At 40.2% G+C, this 23,324-nt stretch overlaps 2 protein-coding genes and 1 non-coding gene across 7 annotated transcripts; 2 read left to right on the top strand and 1 right to left on the bottom strand.

Annotated features, from left to right (window-relative positions):
• Positions 1–804: 804 nt before the first annotated feature.
• Positions 805–878, top strand: trnan-guu (transfer RNA asparagine (anticodon GUU)). Its single transcript has one exon. It is a non-coding gene; the product is annotated as a tRNA-Asn (tRNA).
• A 4,136-nt stretch (positions 879–5,014) lies between these two features.
• Positions 5,015–16,294, top strand: ints6 (integrator complex subunit 6). Of its 3 annotated transcripts, none has more exons than XR_009204805.1 (18): positions 5,015–5,486; positions 5,568–5,645; positions 6,686–6,835; positions 7,230–7,319; positions 7,728–7,911; positions 8,473–8,592; positions 8,722–8,870; positions 10,390–10,542; positions 11,977–12,109; positions 12,263–12,357; positions 12,437–12,547; positions 12,650–12,856; positions 12,958–13,084; positions 13,186–13,328; positions 13,534–13,702; positions 13,807–14,294; positions 15,120–15,213; positions 15,398–15,442. XR_009204805.1 is itself a non-coding variant. In XM_058393130.1 (18 exons), the coding sequence occupies exons 2-18, from the start codon at positions 5,607–5,609 to the stop codon at positions 15,489–15,491; spliced, it is 2,418 nt and encodes an 805-aa protein (XP_058249113.1). In that variant the 5' UTR covers positions 5,016–5,486; positions 5,573–5,606; the 3' UTR covers positions 15,492–16,294. The 3 variants fall into 3 exon arrangements, 2 of the variants coding, with proteins under 2 accessions (XP_058249113.1, XP_058249112.1); XM_058393130.1 differs by having other exon boundaries at positions 5,016–5,486; positions 5,573–5,645; positions 13,807–14,166; positions 15,398–16,294; XM_058393129.1 differs by having other exon boundaries at positions 5,016–5,486; positions 13,807–14,166; positions 15,398–16,294.
• Positions 16,295–16,363: 69 nt separating this feature from the next.
• On the bottom strand, positions 16,364–23,053 carry serpine3 (serpin peptidase inhibitor, clade E (nexin, plasminogen activator inhibitor type 1), member 3). 3 transcript variants are annotated; one of them, XM_058393132.1, is made up of 9 exons: positions 22,364–23,053; positions 21,546–21,813; positions 20,913–21,131; positions 20,357–20,557; positions 20,002–20,200; positions 19,817–19,917; positions 18,557–18,643; positions 17,589–17,672; positions 16,364–16,562 (listed from the first exon to the last, which is right to left on the bottom strand). In XM_058393132.1, the coding sequence occupies exons 2-9, from the start codon at positions 21,796–21,798 to the stop codon at positions 16,516–16,518; spliced, it is 1,191 nt and encodes a 396-aa protein (XP_058249115.1). In that variant the 5' UTR covers positions 21,799–21,813; positions 22,364–23,053; the 3' UTR covers positions 16,364–16,515. The 3 variants fall into 3 exon arrangements, with proteins under 3 accessions (XP_058249115.1, XP_058249114.1, XP_058249116.1); XM_058393131.1 differs by having other exon boundaries at positions 21,546–21,821; positions 22,364–23,052; XM_058393133.1 differs by having other exon boundaries at positions 20,357–20,554; positions 21,546–21,821; positions 22,364–23,051.
• Between the last annotated feature and the right edge of the window lie 271 nt (positions 23,054–23,324).

Genomic DNA, 23,324 nt, shown 5'->3' with positions numbered 1-23,324 from the left:
TTTTACAACTTTTCTGTTTATGCAAATGAATTTGAATTTGATTCTATTTATAATCAAGTGAAACAGAAATGAGGAAGCTTTGTTATCTCTGTTTATGAATCTTTATTATGAGTGTGCATAATGTGTTTGAACTTCAGTAACATGAATCACACCCCAGTGGTTTACGAGAACCAGCAAGAAAAATAAGAATAACCTTTTTAAAACTTCTTCTTTCAAAAATCATGGTTTGATTTTCGACACTAATGATCAAGCAGGACAAAGGGTTAATTAAAGACACAATTGTCCTAAGGTCTTTAAATATTACAATAATAACAACAACAACAATTTCTTGGTGTGTGCACTGATCCATCATTTGTGTTTAGTACAAAACATTCACCCCAGCTGTGCTGTGTATGAGGCACGGTCTGTACGAGGAACTTTCTTTATTTATCATAAATAAACCTGGGAATAAACATCTTGGTGAACTACGCTATGTGATTGCTCCTTTAACTGAAATGAAAATTGCAGAGATCTAGAAAACTTTATTTCATTTACTCATCCTTTATCCTTAATGGCATTTTAGCATCCACACATAGTAACACAAACAATGGTGGCAAAACCGGTCTAGCTGCTGATTCGAAACTGAGCTCAGGTTACCGATTTCCTGCGTGATGTCATGGCGACATCTTGTGGCTCCTAACCGTCGAAACAACCCAGCACCTCATTAATGATTAGTTTGAGTTATTTTGAAAACTTTGATTAGTCTTCAAAATAAACCGGAAATTCCTATACATTCAAATGACCGCCAGCCGGCGCTACGTGCAAGTCTCTGTGGCGCAATCGGTTAGCGCGTTCGGCTGTTAACCGAAAGGTTGGTGGTTCGAGCCCACCCAGGGACGGTCTGCCTTTTCTTCTTTAAAATATTTTTAAATTTATATTCATCCAAAAACACTACGCTTTTATTTATTACAAGTTCCCAAACGCCCTGCGTTTTTCTTTACACACTCTCAGGGTGCTGACCTTCATTATTCTGTTCTCTGAATCCGAATCTGAGTGAAACTGATTCTTGTTTCCATTTCGACGTCTCGGTTTAATTTCACACGGCTTTTCAATTAACAGTAACAAAAACAATGGGTGAGTATAATTAGTGCTGAAAATATACTCTTCTAACTATAATTATTTGGTTAAAAACTTTGCGAAGTAAAAAAAAAAAAAAAAGGACACAAACCTTTAACCGTTAGCAAAAGTCACCAAAGCACTGTACGGAGAACTGCGCTCAAAACTTTACAAATTAGTTAGATGTGTTGTTTAAGTCATTTTGTATGTCATATCCGGCGTTTATTTTCTGTTTTTGTTCGTCAGTCCAAATGTCCATATTTTACAACGCACATCTAGAAGCGCATCAGTAGCTCACATGTACAAGACCAGGTGAATCCTGCAGCTGATTCGATTCAGAGTCGACTCATTTTCTCTCCACACTGGAGTTAGTGACTGCAATCCCACACAACAGTAGAGTACACTCACCAGTTATCTAATCAGTCAGTTATGTGGTAGCAGCACAGTGTATAAAATCATGCAGATTTTGTTCACATTTATCAGGATGAGGACCTGAAGTCTGATCTCTGTGACTTTAACAGTGTTGTGGTCATTGGTGACGGGTACGCTGGTTTCAGGGCTTGTTGATGAGAGAGGCTCAGAGGAAAATAGCCAGATTGCTTTGAGCTCTCAGAAATTATATAGCATCTCAAATAATCACTCTTTACAACCATGCTGACCAGAAAAGCATCTCAGCATGCACAGAACAATCAAACATTGAGGTGAATGGACTGCAACAGCAGAAGACCAAATCAGATGGGGTTTTTTTTCCAGTCTTCATCTGTCCAATCTGGGTGAGTCTGTGGCCACCTTCTTTCATTGCTACATAGTCCAGTTTTCATGTTAAGGTGCCTATTGTAGGTGCTTTCAGTGGTGTACAGGAGTCAGCATGGTCTCTCCAACCTGTCTGCAGCTACGTAGCTCCATATACAGCAAACTGTGATGTTCTGTGTTTTCGGACTCCTTTCTATCAGAGCCAGCATTCACTTTTTATGCAATCTGTGCTACAGCAGCTCTTCTGTGTGGTCAGTCCAGGCAACCTAGCCTTTAGTCACTATGTGCATCACTGAGCCTTAGGTACCCATGACCCTGTCTCTGGTTCACCTTTTGTCCTTCCTTGGACCACTTTTGGTAGGCACTAACCACTGAATACTGGGAAAATCCAATAAAACCAACTGTTTTGGAAATGCTCTGACCCAGTCGACTAGCAATCAAAAATCTGGCCCTTGTCAAAGTCACTCAGAAACTTATGCTTGCCTGTTTTTCCTGCTTCCAACACAACAACTTTGAAAGCTGACTGTTCTCTAGCTACCTAATAAATCCCACTCTTTGGCAGATGCTACTAGCATGAGATAATCAATGTTATTCACTTCACCTGTCAGTGGTGAACATGGTATAAAAGTCTGTAAATATGGCATAATATCTTTATTAAAAAGAACATAAAAAAGATAATATGCTCATATATACTCAAATATGTATTGTATGTGTTGTATTGTGCTGGTTAATTTTGTGCTGTTCTTCTTTTCATTGTTATTAGTTTAACGGTTGCAGTTGCTCCTGGGTGAACACTGATAGCCTTCCTGTTTATGAAAAACATTATATTTTAGTTCTTCACAGCAAATCACAATTTACCTCCCTACAGCTCATTTTGACCTAAATTAAAATACACACAGTGAAACACCCACCTCAAATAGTGTGTCGTTGCATTTTTAGATTTCATGATTTCATGATTTATTAAATAGCAAATAAATATTAGATTATACCTCTGTCCAAGTTGCACAAAGAAATCAATATAGCTGAATGTGGTTCTTTGGATAACACTGGATAACAGCCAGGGGTCATATTTAACATCTCTATACACTGAAACTGAATGTGGTTGCACAAAGTCATGTAATGACGGTGGCATAGTATTTGTTCTAAATACCGTCTGCAGCCTCGTTCCTTACCTGGAACATACTGAGTTCTTTTTTTACTGAGTGGCCACTGGGTGGAGGACAGTTCCAAATGTCAATGAACCCTGGCAGTTATCAGGTGTTTATAGAACCACTGTTGTATTTATAAATAGCATTCCATTTCACCCCTTCTAACTGGCAAAGGCTAGGTCATACTCTTTGAAATCCCCTGCCCACACACAAAGAGAGGCAAATTAACCTCTGATGTAGAGCCTGGAGAAGGTACCTGGAGAAGACCAGGTAGCTGCAGCGGAGATCCCATGTAACACAGTTCAGTAATGTCCACTGGGATGAAACACTAGGACGTTCCAACAAATGAACAGCTGCCTTATGGATCAAGAGTATTCTAAGGCTTGTCGTGACAACAGTTGGGAACATTTAGCAGATTGACAAGTGAATGCCATGCTGTCAATCACCTGGTTCCCAAACTCTGTTGGCATAACCTTAGGCAGGAACCTAGTATCATCTTGGCATCAACTCATACAGGGAGATCAGGGTTATCTCCATGGCATGCGAGGTATTCCCAATTCAGATCAAACTCCTGTATATGTTCATGACGAAATGACTTGTGGTACTCCAACAGGAGTTACATGTGGTCCTAGTACGAATGCTCCTGTCTGTCAGAGTTAAGCAGGAGGAAGTTAGTGAGCAATCACTGTCTAATGTACTTTACATATTTTTTTGTAAAATACTTTATTAATCTAGTGCCTGTCATCTGGCTTTGCTGAAACATATAACTATGCCATGCAGTACAACACAACCCCCCAATAATCAGAATTAGAATTAGTCCCACCCTCCTAATATTTTATAAGGTCCATAAAGACCTTGGTATTATGGATGAGTGAGATTGGTGTGGAGGAACTTGACTGGTCTGCACAGAGTCCTGACCTCAACCCGAGAGAACACCTTTGGGATGAATTATAGCGGAGACTCTTTAATTAAACATTTGATCATAAATGCTTGTGGATGATAGATAGATTAGGCAGATGGATAGATAAAAAGGTAGATGAGCACATGGAAGTTATGTAATGGCACTGCAGATATAATAACGTTCAATTAAAAAAAAAAGAATATTTAGAAGTATACCTTTTCACGCGTCAGTTCCCTCTAATGTTTAAACAAATCTATGCCCAGGGGTCGAGGTGGGTTCTTTTTTTATCAGGGGTTTGACAACTGCTAGTATAAAAGACTTAGGCACATAGCCAACACTAAGGCAAGAACTAATTATTTTTAGAAGGGTTTCAGTTGCTACTGGTATTATCTTATCATCGTGCACATGTGCACAAGAGCATATCAAGGTGTTACATGGCACTGTTGACAGTTAGAATGGGTGAAATATAAACACTATTCATAACACTTCTGTCAATTTTTGTCAGGCAAGACTGAGGACGACTTTTTTCATTTTCTGTAAAATTATTATTGTAAATTATTTTGGCCACAAAGCCTGTATAAAAGGTTGACAGTGCCAATATAGTGTATGGAATACTGTATTTTATATCTGAAACTTTCTTTCCTTGGTATTTACAGTCTACTGTAGATTTTTAGCACTCATAGTGACATACAACAGATACCATCACGGCTCGAGCATCCAAAATACTGTTTCAACGAAGTGAAGTAGAAGTGAGTCGTTCTCAACGTGCACCTTAATGAGCCGACTCATTCGCGAATGACACATAAGAGACCTTTATTAACGGGTAAAACATGATTTTATGAAATAATTTCCATAAAAAGAACAATCACAGGTCAAACTATCGCAATTTCTCCCAAAAAAGCGCATTTGGGGAACGATATTCATATTATTGATTAGCTGAATCGAATGATTCGATTCGCACGACAGAATCAGAATTCCCATTACTAACACAGAGCGTTCATTATTTGCATATGATAATAACGTTCCCCAAAAAAGGACCAATCAGCGAAGTCGTTTTTTGACATACGGTGACGTTAAGGCGAAAGGGGCGGAACCTGGCCCAAGCCCAGAGTTAAAAGAAGTGGGGCAGCGAAAGAGGTTTCCAGTCTTTAAGTTGCACCGAAATGAAAGTTAGGCTTATTTTTTCCAACTTCCTGCCAAAAGACACCTATCTACCCTTGTGTATCACTAATCTTTCCCCACCCAAGGGTTTTTCAGAGCTTTACTCAAGTTTACAACGCAGCGGGGCAGTTATTTATATTCAGCTAACTGTTTTGTACACTTTGAGGATGTGTAATGCAATTAGCATTAGCATGAGTGTTAGCTAGCGGCGTGTTGACAAGCGACAGGAGGAGAACAAAAGAGGCCATTTGGTCCAATTTTTGCCTTCATTTAACCGATTAGTAGTGACATGTAGAAGGTGTCATAAGACCAACACGATGCCTGTGATCCTGTTTCTGATAGACACGTCCTCCTCTATGAACCAGCGCACCCATTTGGGCACTACCTATCTGGACATAGCTAAGGGTGCAGTTGAGACTTTCCTCAAGGTAAATAACATGGCGCAAACCTAAACAATTAGCATTTTTAAAACATTTTTTCCCTGATTATTTTTTCATGTTTCCACGCAGCTCAGGAGTAGGGATCCGGCGAGCAGAGGAGACCGATACATGCTAGTTTCCTTCGAGGAAGCTCCTGCCGGGATAAAGGTAGTGTTTTAGTGTAATTCTCTCCTCAGGGACTGAAAAAACACAACTTTATATTCCCTTTGAGGTGTTTACTTTAGAAATTTCCAACTACAGTGCCCGTTGTTGTGGGAAACATTCCGACAAGCAGCGATGTTTCTTTCAAAACATGGCCGACATTTTGTTCTAAAGTGAGGAGCAAGGGGACTACGGTAGGCAGAAAGGGACAAACGTGTTCCCTGCTATGACACTATGCAGGGTAGAAAGGGTGATAATTATCCAGTGACAAGTATGAAGGGTTCTGCTGACCCGAGAATCACCGAATATCTGACGCTATTTTGTTTGTTTAATTTGAATTAAAACTGATGGTAATTAAGTGAAATAAGCAAAGATGTCTGCTAAGGTGCATAAGGCTGAAAATGTACATTTAATATTGTACATTCATTTATTAGTCAGAAAAAGGTGGTCCAGAAATATGTAAACAAACCTTTACTCAGTTGCACAGAAAAAAATAATCAGTCCGCTTTCTCACTTCTATAGAACAGCACCAGAATTTACTCGGAACTGGATCGAGACCTCCTGTGTTCACACTATAATATAACTCCAGTTAAACCCTGTATATACACGCAAATGCTTTTTCAAAATTCTGAGTTGATTTGAAGGGCTGCAGTGGAGAAGAGGTGGTTTTGTTCAAAAAGTGCTTTTGAACAGCTGTAAAGAAAGCCCATGGATAACGATCATTAGCTGTTACTGAGACCCTTTATCCGCCATACTTTCACTCACCTAGCATCACGTGAGGATCTCCTGCGTATCACCGGTGTGCTGCTAGCTATGAGTTTAATGTTTACGAGGTTTAATCACTTGTAGGAAGATGCTGTAGTTCCTGCGCTCGACATTTTCACAGAGCTCAGTCTGCTTTGCTTTTACTGATGTTATCAATCGTGAAGTGCATCCACATGTTTGTGTCTGAAAGTTTTTATAACGCGCATGATTACATGAGCACAGTATCAGAGCGATATCAGTTATATGGAGTTCATGAACGATGATGTTGTCTCTCTCCTCAGGCTGGATGGAAAGAGAGCCATGCCATCTTCATGACCGAACTTAGGAACCTGCAGGCTTTCGGTTTAACAACGTTTGGCCAGTCTTTAAGGACCTCTTTCGATTTGCTCAACCTGAACAGATTAGTTTCAGGGATCGACAACTATGGACAGGTATGGTTTCTTGTGATAATTGGAGATGACTGTTGCTTCTGTCTCTGAATTTACTGAGCTACCAGGAACCTTGTGGAGCAGATTGAGATTGTTTTATCATGTTGCTGATTTAATGGCATCAGATATTGAATATTTAGATAGCCAAAACTTTTAAGTATCATAATTTAAATAATATCATAATATCAAAGTCTTTTTGAAAAGTGGGCATTCCCACACATGTACAGATTCAGCTCTAGATGCTGGCCAGCAGTAAATTGCTTTCAGTTAAAGATGGACAGACAAAATCTTTGAGAGAATATCTTTTGGTAGAATAAAGTACAGCTTATTGAATCTGTTTTTTCTCCCCTAACTATGGACAGGCTAAATAAAGTGTATGTGTTCTGTCTGTCTACAGGGAAGAAACCCGTTTTTCCTTGAGCCTGCCATCATAGTGGCGATTACGGACGGATGCAAACTGACCAGCACGTCAGGAGTGCAGGATGAGGTATGATGTGATTTATTAGGTACAGTAAAACAACAAATCCAAGCGGTGGCCTTGAATCATTCCTCAGACTAATTGCATGGCACATATGGGTCAACATTTTTGTCATTTCCATTCCCACACCTTTACCCTCTCCTCCAATTAGTTTTGTGTCTAGCGTTACTTGAAAAAACTTTAACATCAGTTTCCTCTCAGTTTCCGGGTCATATATGACTTCTTCATTTATGAGAGTTTTTTTTCTTCTTTTTTTTTTTTATTTACGTTGATATTAATATAAATGACTCTTATTCTGTTTTAATCTCTTTACAGCGAAATCAGAATATTAGCACTGATCTTTCTGTTTTAAGTGTCGTTTCTGTTTAGTTTTCCCTCTATGTCCACACATTTCAGTGTTCATTCCCCTTCCTCCAGCTGCATTTACCCCTGATGACCCCGTTGCCGGGTAGCGAGCTGACGAAGGAGCCGTTCCGCTGGGACCAGCGTCTTTTCACTTTGGTTCTCCGCATTTCAGGCCATGCCCCTTTAGAGCCCGAGCCAGTGGGCGGTGTCCCAGCTGACCCCTCCCCTGTCACACCCATGTGTGAGGTAACAGGAGGTGAGTCTGCTCTAATTAAAGCACTAATCTAAAGTAATGTTTGGGGTGGATTATTGTGTGTGTCTATTATTATTGCATGTTTGTTTGGGTGGAATTTTTAATTAATAATTAGCATGTAAACACTGAAACTTGCTCAGACGGCAAACACTTATCAGTTTTGTAGCCATGCAGTTAATAACACGAGATTCAGTTAGAGAGTCAGTCTGGATGGGTTTGGGGTACTTAATCAGTGGTTTAGAGGCATTTCTTCAATTTTGTTTTGTTGATGAATTCAATAATAAAGGGATGTAGTAGAAACACACACATAGAACAAAGAGAAATGTGTCAGATTATTATCTATTGCAACAAAGTAGTAGAATTTGCTGTGTGTGACAGAGAGAAAGAGTAATGTTGATTGTGTTAAACGACAGAAAATGTTCAGTTCTGTCCTATAATTTCAGTGCTACATGTTAGTATAATTATATTTTAATATTATCTGATGTAATACCAATTACAAATAACTGGTATATAATTTTCTGTGAGTAAAAGTTTGTGTGTGTGTATGCGTGTGTGTGTGTGTAGGCCGCTCGTACAGTGTGTTTTCTCAGCGCATGTTGAACCAGTGCCTGGAGTCTCTGGTGCAGAAAATCCAGAGTGGAGTCGTAATAAACTTTGAGAAGACGGGACCCGATCCTGCTGAAGGTTTAAAAAAAAAAAAAATTCTCATTAGTGATTTTTTTTATACTGTGATGCAGTTCATGTATAATAGTAACAGCTTAACAACCACATCATTTGTTGTTGGTGGTTTAATTGTATTTAAATTATTTTCAGATGGTTCTTCAGAAGTCAAATCCGGCCCACAGCCATGGCACAGCTGCCATAAGCTCATTTACGTCCGGCCCAATCCCAAAACAGGGGTTCCTGTTGGTCACTGGCCCATTCCTGAGTCCTTCTGGCCTGACCAGAACTCCCCCACTCTGGTGAGACACACATGCACATGAGGACAAGGCAAAATATTAAGTCTTAAAATCCTAAAAGAAAATAGCTAGCTAGCAAGCATACAATTGTCGGAAAGCATAAGAAGATTTAACAATGCATCACTATTAGAATTTGTCTGAGTCACGCTGCTGCCACTACCTCTAAGCTGATATCAGGGAAGAGAATGCCAAAAACCACATTGAGACGGTGATTGAATATCAAAACCGTTCAAGGATTACTGAGACCAACAGGAATTAAGAGAGGTTTTATTCTGTGTTATCTATCGATAAACAATAGACGTGGGAGCTCGGAGCATGTTTCTCAGAACAGAAAGAATGTCCAGGCCAAAATCAAAGACGAGGTCATAAATGAAGCCATAAACAAATGGTATCAGCTCAAAGGGCTTTTTGCACCTTCATGCACCTTATTACAGACAAAACAATACAGGTAAAGTAAATTAAGTTTGTAAAAATAATGGGGGGAAAAAATCACATGCATTGAGAAGATTGAAGGCGACTGCTTGTTTGCAATGCAAAGCTGTTCAGGTGACATCCACAAGTCTAAACACTGGATATACTCACTCTCATATTGTCTAAACCTCCATGAGGAAATGTTTAAGACTTTTGCATAAATCTTGTTAAAAATTTAAAATCATTTATCTGTATTTTATATCTGATGGAAAAAAACTAAGTAATTACTTTTACAAATGAATAATTTTACATGTATTTTTGCATTGTTATTGATTTTTCCAACAAGCATACACCAATCAGCTATAACATTATGAGCACTGAGAGGTGACGTGAATAACACTGATGATCTCCTCATCATGGCACCTGTTAGTGGGTGGGATATATTAGGCAGCAAGTGAACATTTTGTCCTCAAAGTTGATGTGTTAGAAGCAGGAAAAATGGACAAGCGTACGGATTTGAGCGAGTTTGACAAGGACCAAATTGTGATGTCTAGACCACTGGATCAGAGCATCTCCAAAACTGCAGCTCTTGTGGGGTGTTGTGGGTCAATAATTATCAAAAGTGGTCCAAGGTAGGAACAGTGGTGAACCGGTGCGGCCAAGGCTCATTGATGCACGTGGGGAGTGAAGGCTGGCTCATGTGATCCGACTCGAAAGACGAGGTACTGCTGCTCAAATTGCTGAAGAACTTAATGCTGGTTCTGATAGAAAGGTGTCAGAATACACAGTGCATCGCAGTTTGTTGTGTTTTGGCAGCAAAATGGGGAGCAACACAATATTAGGCAGGTGGTCATTATGTTATGCCTGATCGGTGTACATTTTGTCTATATAACTTTCTAAACTGATCACTTCTGGAGAGAGGTTTAGGTTCACCTTTTGATCATCATTTTGTTATTTCCAGCTCCCTGTGAACTTCAGAACTCTGTGTTTCTTCACTGTGTGCGTCAGTGGTCATTACAGAATATTACCAGAGCAAACAATCTGTAGACTGCCTTAAAATGGAGTCTTTTAATTTATGGATATGTTTTATTGTGTGTGTGTTTGTGTGTAGCCTCCACGTATGGCCCATCCACAGGTGCGTTTTTCCTGTGTAGAGGCAGAGCCCATGGTTGTAGATAAGGTCCCATTCGATAAGTACGAGCTGGAGCCATCTCCTCTAACACAGTACATTCTGGAGAGAAAGTCACCACACACCTGCTGGCAGGTAAAAGACACACAGTCACTGTAGTCACTGTTCCCACGATTGAGGATTTGTGCATTCACATTTTGTGCCTTCATTGTGGTTGTCTTCTATCTGCAATAATTAGGTCACTTAAACATACACTATATTGCCAAAAGTATTCGCTCACCCATCCAAATAATCAGAATCAGGTGTTCCAATCACTTCCATGGCCACAGGTGTATAAAATCAAGCACCTAGGCATGCATACTGTTTTTACAAACATTTGTGAAAGAATGGGTCGCTCTCAGGAGCTCAGTGAATTCCAGCGTGGAACTGTGATAGGATGCCACCTGTGCAACAAATCCAGTCGTGACATTTCCTCGCTCCTAAATATTCCACAGTCAACTGTCAGCTGTATTATAAGAACGTGGAAGTGTTTGGGAATGACAGCAACTCAGCCACGAAGTGGTAGGCCATGTAAACTGACGGAGCGGGGTCAGCGGATGCTGAGGCGCATAGTGCGAAGAGGTCGCCAACTTTCTGCAGAGTCAATCACTACAGACCTCCAAACTTCATGTGGCCTTCAGATTAGCTCAAGAACAGTGTGCAGAGAGCTTCATGGAATGGGTTTCCATGGCCGAGCAGCTGCATCCAAGCCATACATCACCAAGTGCAATGCAAAGCGTCGGATGCAGTGGTGTAAAGCACGCCGCCACTGGACTCTAGAGCAGTGGAGACGCGTTCTCTGGAGTGACCAATCGTGCTTCTCCATCTGGCAATCTGATGGACGAGTCTGGGTTTGGCGGTTGCCAGGAGAACGGTACTTGTCTGACTGCCAAGTGTAAAGTTTGGTGGAGGGGGGATTATGGTGTGGGGTTGTTTTTCAGGAGCTGGCCTTGGCCCCTTAGTTCCAGTGAAAGGAACTCTGAATGCTTCAGCATACCAAGACATTTTGGACAATTCCATGCTCCCAACTTTGTGGGAACAGCTTGGAGCTGGCCCCTTCCTCTTCCAACATGACTGTGCACCAGTGCACAAAGCAAGGTCCATAAAGACATGGATGACAGTCTGGTGTGGATGAACTTGACTGGCCTGCACAGAGTCCTGACCTCAACCCGATAGAACACCTTTGGGATGAATTAGAGCGGAGACTGAGAGCCAGGCCTTCTCGTCCAACATCAGTGTGTGACCTCACAAATGCGCTTCTGGAAGAATGGTCAAAAATTCCCATAAACACATTCCTAAACCTTGTGGACAGCCTTCCCAGAAGAGTTGAAGCTGTTATAGCTGCAAATGGTGGACCGACGTCATATTGAACCCTATGGATTAGGAATGGGATGTCAGTTACGTTCATATGCGAGTCAAGGCAGGTGAGCGAATACTTTTGGCAATATAGTGTATTTGTAGATTATGAACACACTTTGTAGTAAATATTATTTATTGTGTTTGTTTTGTTAATTTAAATGTTGATTCCAGGTTTACGTAAGCAACAGCGCTAAATATGGTGAGCTCGGGCAGCCATTTGGCTACTTGAAGGCGAGTACAGCGCTCAGTTGCGTCAACCTCTTCGTCATGCCCTACAACTACCCTGTGGTGCTGCCCCTCCTCGGTAAATGCCTTCAAACACTCTGTGCACTATTTCTGCCCACATACACCCTTTAAAGTATTACTAACAACAGATAAGGAATTGTTACCATAGCAACACACTTTTCATGTACTGCGTGAGTGCTTTGAGGTCATGTATCAATTCGTCCATCTCTAGATGACTTGATTCGAGTGCACAAATTCAAGCCCACTCCCAAATGGCGTCAGGCTTTTGAGAGCTACCTGAAGACCATGCCACCATACTACATCACGGTGAGCACCACACGCGCGCACACGCATGCACACACACTCACTCACCACTTGTGTGTAAACAACTTTCGGTTTCTTTCAGCCCCTGAGGAAAGCACTGAGGATGATGGGCGCGCCGAACCTGCTGGCCGAAAGCATGGAGTACGGCCTGAGCTACAGCGTTGCCTCATACCTGAAGAAACTCAGTCAGCAGGTAATTTCTCAAAATATCCAAATTCATGTCATTCTGTAGTTTGATATTGTGTGTTGTGTGTGTGCTCTCTGACTAGCATGTCGGGGTGTGTCTGTGTTCCAGGCGAAGGTGGAGGCAGACCGTGTATGTGCTTTGGTCGGGAAGAAGACGGGGCCTGATGTTGGGATCAAGCTCCGCTCCCGAAGCTTTGGTCTCTCATTAGCTCACAGGAAGGACTTTGCACAGCTGCTGCAAGGCATCATGGGAGATGGGCCACTTGACATCAACCCCAAAGAGTTCTCAGGGTTCCAGCTGGCGGTGCTTAACAAGGTCTCGCCTATACAAACCCCCCCCACCCCCCAAACAAACACACACGATCATTTATTAATTAATTTAGCTAAATATATTAATTGATTTCTGTGTGTGTTTAGGCCTTAAAGCCACAGGGTCTGCGGAACCCGTATGACATACCCAGGATTCAGCTGCTGGACCAGCTGAGCCGCATGAGGAGAAATCTCCTGAACACCAGTATGTGTGTGCTGAAGGGCCAAGACCAAGGTGACTTTGAGTAATAAACATTCAAGTTATTAAAAAAAATAATAAAACTTTCTCTATGTTTCTAACCAGACTATCTTTACATTTTTTTAATTCTCTTGTAGATCAGCTCCACAGTGTGCCCATAGCACAAATGGGCAACTATCAGGACTTCTTGAAACTTGTCCCTGCCCCCTTGAGAGAGGCAGACCCGGACCAACCCAAGCGACTGCACACATTCGGCAACCCCTTCAAACTGGACAAGAAGGTACAAGGACCCTGTGTCTATTGCTTTTGCTGCCTCTGTCTCTCTGGCTTTATCTGTCTCTAGCTGTTGGCCATCTGTCTCTGTCTCTCACTAACTCTAGTGTGTAAAAGGAAATCAGCACAGATGGATGTCAGGATTCTGCACTTGAGTTATAATATAAACATAATGAATAATAATTACTAATATTTTGTTCTGTTACTGACAGGCGATGATGGTGGATGAAGCAGACGAGTTTGTTACTGGGACTCAGGGAAAAGGCAAGCGACCCATCGATACCAGCACGCCTACTGGTGCTCCAAAAAGGAGGAGGTGCATGTCACCATTACTGCGCCTGGGACGTGCATACACCCCACCTAATAAGACACCGCCCAGAGGTGAGAACACACACTCCCACACACCTTATCACAGTTTTTAAAATTATTTGAATTTCAGAAAAAAATTCTATATTTATTCTTGACCCTTTCTTGATCACTTTTAGCTCTGGACGCCAATCACCTGGGCCACCTGGAAACTGAGCGAGCCCCAGTGCTCAACCACATGGGCCATCTCAATTTGGAACAGGTCCCAGATTCCAACCATGTAGGCCACGTCGAATTGGAACGTGCCCCAGACTCTAATCACGTGAGCTGCCTCGATTTTGAGCAGCCTCAGGAACTGCCACCCTTGCCCCCTATTCTCCATGAAAATCACCTGGAGGAGGAAGAGGAGGCTGAGCAGAAGAATGCAGGAGTCAACCCAGACGAGGAGGAGCTGAAGCAGAAGAGGAGGGAGGAAGGGCGTGAACTGAACACAGAGCTGCGTGTCCTAATCACCAGGGAGATCAGGAAGCCGGGTCGGCGTAAGTGCACTTGCTGGGGGTCATATTCAACAAAATGTGGAATACGCAAAGCAAGATAGAAGAAAATCTAATTCTTAGATGCCCCAAGAAAAAGTCTTCCTTAAACAAAACTGATGAGTAAAGTATAGGTATGTGATGATGTTCCAGCTCTACATCACATTAATCGAGTGACGTTTAGCACAGTTTCGTGATATTAAGTGGTATCTTTTAATAAATTCTTTATTTATATTTTCCTCAGTTGCTTCTAGATTAAATTAAAAAAACAGGCTTTTCAGGTATAGTGAGGTCTTGTGACTAGCAGACAACATGTGGTATAGCGTTAATTATCTTTAAACGTCACATGCATAACGAGTAACAATATGAAGTGATCTCAAGGTGAGACACTACAATACAGGTCTAGGAGGTCACTTATGCAAATGAGGGTTCAATTTATTAAATTAAAGGTCTGTTTATTTGCATGCAATTTTAAACCAAACCTCTGGTCATTGGATGATGTTAAAAATGAATATAATAATTTAACCGTGTCACTTAAAAGAAAAACTTTTACAGAACAGTGAAGGAAATACCATTTACTATTAATATTGTTTAGCAATATTTTATGCCAACAGTCTTATAATGAGTATTTTGGGAAATTCTGGTTTCTACTTTTTATTTTTGAAGCGTACTCATTGAAATAAAATAGACCATTCTTTATGAAGTGCGTGTATTCATAACATCTGCTCATAAAATCATAGGTTTGTTCTTTCTAAATTTTAAACAGATGTAAGGTATACTCCTACCAGGTGGAGTAACTTTCACTTCCACAGTGTGATGTACACTTAATTCAGTGAAACTGACGTTTCTCTGCAATGTAACTTACTACTTATTTTTAATGAAACTTTCTCTTTGAAGTCTAAAGGACATTATATTCTCCCTTCTCTCTTATTCCCCACTGTTTTTCTTTCCTCTTGCAGGTTATGAGAGAATCTTCTACCTCCTAAAGCAGATCCAGGGCAGTCTGGAAACGAGACTCGTCTTCCTGCAGAATATCATTAAAGAGGCAGCGAGGTACACAGCAAAAGTCTTGTGTTGATCATTTTAATCAAGAAGTGTTTATCTGTTAAAAAAAAATCGATAGTTGGTTTGTAAATGTAAGCAGGAATTTTAGAATTTCCTGTTGAATCCCTTTTATGTGCAGATGTGCAGCATCCAGTTAGCAAGCTAGCACTCTCTCACCTCTCTTTATTTTCAGATTTAAAAAGCGAGTGCTGATCGAGCAACTGGAGAACTTCCTGGAAGAGATCCACTTACGAGCAAACAGCATGAACCATCTGGACGGCTTCTGATCTCAGACAATCACACGGAGAGCACTTTTCTGCGTAGTCGCACCTCAGGGCAAAGGGGAAAAGTAGAATCTCACCCCCCTGTTTTTCATCCTCCACCTCACGTCCCATTTCAGAGCTTCTCTCATCTCTTTATCTCTCCTGTTTTTATGCCAAAGACGAATGGATTTGTCGAGTGCATTGCCTATTTAAAAAAATCCCAATCCTTATTGCAGATGAGTTTGAATACTAAATTTGATTTTGAATGTAAACAAAAAAAAGTCTGTTTACGGTTCGGCTCAAAATTGGACTTCTCATCTGGTCTCTAGGAGATGCAGAGATCAAGCAATCATTCATTTCTAACCAGTGGTCAGAATTTTCCCAAAATCTTCTCCTTCTGTAAGGATTTATTCAAGAGCATTAATAGAATTCCTTTAACATCAGTTTAGCAAAACAACAGATTTTAGAGTTTTCATTTCCCGGTCCATGGAATGATGGGACTGTCTCAGTTCTCTCCCATCAGTTTCGTTTTTTCTTCATTTCGGCTTCGTCCTTCATCGCCTGTCTCATGTTCTCACCAACACACAGGCGATCTCTCGCCTCATCGTAGGGACCAAGCGCTCCAGCTCAACGTATATACTATTTTGTGCAAGTTGTACAAATGTAAATAATGAAATCTAAAGTATTATTTAAAGGACGTTTTTCTGGAAAAAGCCTACTCTTCTTTTTTTTTTTTTTGTATTTGGATGAATAAAATTTCTATTTTATACTGTGAATAACTATTTGCAATAAAAAAAAATGCTGCAAACACAGGTGTTGTTTTAGTTTGTGTAAAAAGGTGAACTGAAAAGGATTTGTCAGGAAAATAATAAATGCATGACTCCAAATGTTCTGGTGCAAAAAGAAGTGTTTATTTACAGATATGTACAAATCCCTCTTATTGTTCCCCGAATGACCTTTCACCCCAGCCACCCATGAGGGCAGAGAGAGAGAGAGATCAATCAGGTTTGTGTTTGTTACAGGGTGCTGCTTGTTTGCACTTTTTATTCTACTCCTCTGCTGGATTCATCACTCTGCCTATAAACAGCACTGAACCTGAAAGAAAGAAAAAGAACATGATGAACATGCAGTGATTAAGGGGGCCCAGCACTTTTCCGCTCTACCAACTAATCTATAGCCTTTGAGAAGAACAGAAGCCACTGGACCCATCAGTTCTTGTTCCAAAGAAGAAATATTAAATTTCAAGTCCCAAATACTAAAAATCCAACAAGCCAACTTCAATTCCCCAATGCTGTAATCCAAATTTGGTGGTCAAATTTGTAGACGTTTTTGAATGGCATACACCAGAGTTGCTCTGAAGATTGCTCTGAGCTGAGACTGTCCTCCAGCACTGTGCCAAATTTCATAAAAGTGTAGTTATAGGTGCCATAAATAGGTAGATCTATACATTACCAGTCAAAAGTTTGGACACACCTTTTAATTCAATGTTTTTTGTTTAGGGATTTATTTTCTACATTCTAGAACAATACTGGAGATTTCAAAACTATGAAATAACACACATGGACTTAAGTAATCCATATGTAATGACAACAAAAAACAGTCAGTTGTTATTTTAAGACACGAAGGTCAGGGGTTCTGGAATAGTTCTTGCAAGAACAGTATTGTCAAGTGCATTTGCAAAACCCATCAAGCACCATGATGAAACTGGCTCACATGAAGACCATCCCAGTAAAGCAAGACCAAAATTTACCTCTGCTGCAGAGGAGAAGTTCATTTAGAGTTACCAGCCTCAGAAATCACCAATTAACAGCACCTCAGATTAGAGCCGTTATGAAGGCTTTACAGAGCATCCGTAGCAGACATATCTCAATATCAACTGTTCAAATGAGATTATTGTGTATTTCAGCCGCCTTCAGCATTGTTTTACAATGTAGAAAGAAATAAACATCAGGAAAGACCATGGAATTAGAAGGTGTGTCCAAACTTTTGACTGGTAGTGTATATATATTTTTTTAAATGGTATTCCAGTTAAATAGTATAATATTGTAATATTGTGGCTTGGCAAATAAATTTGGCTCTAGATAATCTTCAGACACAAGCTAGAACACACTTTGCCCTGACCTCCATTTACACGGCGTAGGATGAAGAGGAATGGACGGTCCACTTTGAACACTGGCGCTCTGGATCTTTTCAACAACACCATGGCTACAAAAGACGAAAAGAAGACCGATTAAACCAAAAAAAAATCAGAGGTGAACAGATATGAGGATTTATATTAAATTCACATGTCTGCTATGGGGTGTACAAGCTTCATTAATGCTTCATTAAGCTTGTGCTTAAAAAATAGAAAGGAAAAGCTGTTCTGAGATTAGCTCAATTAATAACAGCCATAATAAGCTAGTGTATTATAAGCTAGTGTACATTACACTAGTGTATCGGACATGGTGAGTAAAGTGATAATGAGTTTTGGACTATGTTAAATATTATAAGGAATGAAACATTTGGGAAGTGATGTTATGGGAATATAATCAACAACGTGGTAGTGGAGTCTTCTGTCAAAGGTTTTTGATATCTGCATTCCCAGAAGTGTTTGTTTTTTTCTTTTATACTAAAATAAGCTAAGCAGATTTGATTGTGAAGCTTCCACTTTCAGCATGTCTAGTTATTTGTTACTGATTTGAACATCTCACATACATCTGACATAATCTATGAAAATGTTAAAACAGGAAGGAAGCTACTAAAGAAACACTGTTTCAGACATTTGACCTTACTGTGACCTTGGCTGATCGGTTATAATCAATGTTATTCACTGATAATCAGTGTCAGTGCTCATAATGTTGTGGCTGATTGGTGTATATGTATAATTTTATAGACACACACTTTCACTGGCTGAGCTGTGAGGAGGTCGTTTACACTAAGTGTTGTTCTACTGCTTCAGGATGTTAAACCTGATCATTAATTCTATACATTACAATCTACCTGAATATCTTCTTCCCATAAAGTCCAGCACACACACACACACACACACACACTGTCCTAATACTGAATCCACATTCAGACTTGAAGTGATTGCATCACTCTCCACTTACCTGTGGCTGCTGCTGCTGCAGTTCCATCCTCTGTCACATCTATCATGGCCTTATGGATGGCTTCTGACACATAGAAGCCCTCTGTATCTGCAAGAGATAAATTGTTTCAGAACATGTATTAGCATGTCTGTTCAGGTAACATCGGTGTACTCAGTGGAAAAGACAGAGATGGTAGTTTCCAAAGTGTCCATGATAATGTTGTGATGGGGGCATCGATAGCGTACATGTTTTTTCATCAAGTTACTTTTCAGACACAATATGGTCAAATATTTCTTTTTGTTCCATCAATGAAAATTGTTACCAAACAGCTAGACAGATTGTTGCGTGTTGCTATGCCGACACACACAGAGTGATGTTATAAATATTAGCACTCGTCCAATCAAATATGCAGACCAGAACTAAGTGTTGTATAAACTAACAATCATAAATTAACTAGCTGTTTTTAAGCTTTGTTGCAAATCTTTGCTGCCTGAAGTCTGGAACCCTTAAACGCTGGGTTTCTGCCCTGCTTTGCCTTTACTTCAGCAGTGTGAGGTGCGGTCCAGTGGGTTTTGAAGCATTTGGCTGAATCTGAACAGATAATACAACTCTATACATTTAAACATTCATCTAGTTGGTCTTTATTTTATCTGTCCATTGGATGTTATTCTAGGACTATACAGGATTTTTATTGTTGTTTTTTAAGTTGTTTTTGTCAAAATCTTATCTGGTCTTCTTGTTTTTGTTGTTTACCACTGGTTTAGATCTTGTGATGAACCCTTTTAGTCTTATGATTGATGACTTTGACAGATACATCTGGCTCCTATAGGGTGTACATCATTTGGCCAAGGATTTTTTTTATTCTTAGTTGTTTTCCTTTCAGGCCTTTTGGTTCCATACATAAATGCCACATGAAATCAACTCTACACCTGCTGACTGCTTAAAACAATACAGGACTAAAACATACCTGGCCATGGAACAGCTAAGCAGTCGATTTTTCAACTACCTTTGGTCCCTTATAAATGGGGGACTACATATAACATATTACACCCATTCACCCTCAAATTAAAGGCTGTGGTTCACGTCTGTAGATTAATTTCATGTTCATTTTCTCACATTTTCTACTAAAATAAGTGTAACATTGCCAAATATTGTCCAAATATGTATGGACCTGACTATAGATGGTTGGCATACTAAATATTAAATCAAAACTATTTCTGAAATAAATAATAATCACTGCAAAGAGATGTGGATCAATATCCGAGGTTTCAGCATATCTACCTGATATACCGCTGAAGTCAGCAATGAAGGGATCGAAAGCGTCTGAAATACCAAGCAACTCGAGAACGGGCTTCAGGTTGAGCCGGGACTGCAGCTTAAACCTGAAACACATCCACAATAAGTCTGATAGATACAATGATTTCACAGTTCATTTCAAGCTTTTTTTTTATTCAGTACTATGCCACCTAGGGAGGAAGATGTCCATTTTAGTATGACGCAGTCCTGCATCCCAGAATGCCACGGTGCGGCTGGTGAGTTGTGTCTGGAACAGTGACAGTGGGGTCTTCCTTTCACTTGGTATCACCAGCAAAAGGCTTAAGGATTTGCCAAAGTAGGGTAGCTCGAGGACTGCATAGCGCTGATCTGATGGCAAATAAAACTGACCTGCAAGATAAACATGAGGTGGTACAGGTACAGGAAGGTACAGGAAGTAGGAATTAATTCACAGTAACACCATCATTGACTCCTCATTCATTGACAGATGACTCCTTTCTATAGTATGACCAGTGCAAAGCACCACAAAAACACAGGCTTACTCACCAAACTTTACTTCGCTCGACTGGTACATCATGGGGACTTTGATGGTACTGCCATTAGCCAAAGAGAAAGGCAGGTTTTGGGTCCCTCTGAATAGAAACTGTGTCTGCCAGGTGCCCCGGAAGTCCACTGAGCTCAGCAATGCCATATGAGGTACAGTGTCCCACCACGAGGCCTCAGTTACTTCTACTCCTGCCTCACCTACTGGAAGCAAGCCATCTTAATTAAAAACTACCTGAGTTCATTCTAATCAGTAGTCCTGTACTGTGCAGAAATAATACAAAAGGTTGTCATGCCATGCCGTTATAGGAAAATAATCAACAATGGGAGTGGTGTGATGAAGTTTCAGTTACCACTGTGAAGTTAATTCCTGCAACAGAATATTCAACTTCTACCACAACAATTTGTCTAGGATATAGGTTGTTGAATAGAAAGGAGGAGGCAGGGAGGTGGTGGTTTTACAGAAATCAGAATTATAGGAAGTATGTGAAGCTTCTGATGTGTTTTTTCTTCCCAAACTTAACGCCATTAATACAGACATGGGGATGGTTCAACTCACCTCTGCTTGTTAGTGCTTGGAATTGTGTGTAATTGGAGAAGCTGAAGTTCACACTAATCAGGCTGCTATTGCACCATTGCATAGCATTCTGGGTAAATTCTGGCTGAAGCTGGATGCCACTCTGGATGAGCAGGGTGTTAGTAAACTGGAGCTGAGCACCATGGCTAGAATTGTACAGGTCACATCTGCTTTGTGATGCAGCCTCCTGGATACTAGGGTCTATGGACAGAATAAAGGATTATTATAAAACTTTACATTGTGGCATTCATGAGCTATTTAGTCCTTGGTCCACTTGGTTAAAATATCCAGAAACATGGCCTTATCATGTTGTGCCTCTCTTTAATACTAGACCACAAATTCCAAACCCTGGTACTGAAGTATCCCTGTCCATCTTATTTTAATTTTTTCGCTGACCTCAACAGACCAATTAGTTCAAAAGCTCTGAATTTCAAGCTCACCAAATTCTACTTTCCTGGTAGTGCTCAAGAGCAGACTGAAATGAACCAAAATATGTGATATCATCCCATAATGAAGTGTAAAATAAAGGCACTGTCTTCTTATGGTACCTCAAAAGACAATAATTTAATGATACAATCCCTTTAACACAACAATAAAAAACAACTTGTAACTTACTGCTGATGTCATATCTCATAGTTCTTTCAAGCTGTGCCAATGTGTTGCCCCTTGCTCCAAGCTGCAACAGTCTCAGGCTCAGAGAGATGCTTGCTGGAGACACAATCAAGTTGGAGCTGTTATCCTTCTCGGCGAGTGCTTGGTAGAGGCTGGCGCTGAACTCGCCATCAAAATTAGTAACTGCATTGCCATGGCATGTTGTCCTCTCCACCATCAACAGACAGAGTAAGGAGATCAATGACAGGTGATGCATGGCCGCAGTACACACCTGAAACACTTGAAAATATTATTAAAAAAAAACAGGGTAAGAGTAAGGTCTTGCCTCCTCTTACAAAGACCTTGCATTTCAAGACCATCAGAAATAATTCCTTTTTGCAACCTTGTTATCAGGTACCATTCAGTACAAAGACGAAGATTACGGTCAAAGTCTTAGGAACTTCCAGAGAATACAGCAGTGGTGAATTACTAACTGCCCAGCTTCCAGAGACTGACACTGCAGAACTGTGTTTCCAGCTTGACTGTTGCTAGAGCGAGAGACTTTTTAGCCCCTTTTATTAATATTATTTAAAAAATGACAACAGCTCTAGCTGGTTATATGAGTTAAAAGGAGTGTCTAAAGGTTGACCAATCATTGATCACCAATGTTCTCCTCAACCAGTCACTGATCACTGCTGTTTTTGATAAATCCCTGATCACCATTATTGCTGACAATCAATCACTAAACTAATAAACTATTTAATAAATACTAAAGTGAGTTGATCAAGTTATTATACACTGTTTCTTTAATTACCTGGATGTCCACAATTCCAGCATCTTACCTGGCTAAGGACTGGTGTTATTCACAGCACTCGTACCAGTGATGAATCCAAATTGTTTCTTCGGAAGTAACTGAGGAGGTTCTCAGTCATGAGACCCCATTTAAAGAGGGAGCCGACGACGTCTGTACCACTCCGTCAGAATTCCCAGGACTAGTAGGAGACAGGCAGCGGGAGGCTTGAACCACTGAGCAACAAATCCCTGCACGAGCTGGGAAAATGCATATGCACATGCCTCTTGGCGCCTGTTCTACAAATGAGGGGAAGTTACTTAATTACACAAGTGGGCTTTTCTTTTGGAAGGGCCATTTAAAATTCTTCTGCTGTGCTGTGTCAGCATTTCTCTTCATTCCATATTTAATCAGAAAATAAAATCTCTCTCATACACACACCAACATTTCCCTCATGATTTTTAAATAACATTTAATCCTTTTTAATAACGGTATTTCGTGACCCGGAAAGCATTTGGGTTCTGTTCTGAATCCATTAGCAGGCTGTGTTAATTAGTAGAGCTGATTTGGCTTCTGTCAATGGAGATTCCCAGCATTCCATCCAAGAATCTTTGGAATTTTTAGGACTTGATAACAGAGCATCACGGTGATTTGAGCATGAATAAGCCTTTGAATTATGGCTGAAGTAATGAAACATGCCACAAAGGGCTGGTTACTAAAAATAAAACCATTCTTTGAGTGAATTGATCCATTTTTGTTTGTTTTAGATCCAGTTAAAAATGTGGCCTTCAGTTAAAGGGAAAAAACCCATTTATGATATGTTTGTCTGACATATCTATATCTATCTATCTATCTATCTATCTATCTATCTATCTATCTATCTATCTATCTATCTATCTATCTATCTGTCTATCTGTATGTATATATATATATATATATATATATATATATATATATATATATATATATATATATAAAAAAGTTCATTTTGTAACTGAAACCTGTATTAATCT

The sequence above is a fragment of the Hemibagrus wyckioides genome, linkage group LG06, assembly GCF_019097595.1.
Source record: "Hemibagrus wyckioides isolate EC202008001 linkage group LG06, SWU_Hwy_1.0, whole genome shotgun sequence".
In the NCBI taxonomy this organism is placed as follows: domain Eukaryota; kingdom Metazoa; phylum Chordata; class Actinopteri; order Siluriformes; family Bagridae; genus Hemibagrus; species Hemibagrus wyckioides.
This window is presented reverse-complemented; position numbering and strand designations above follow the sequence as displayed.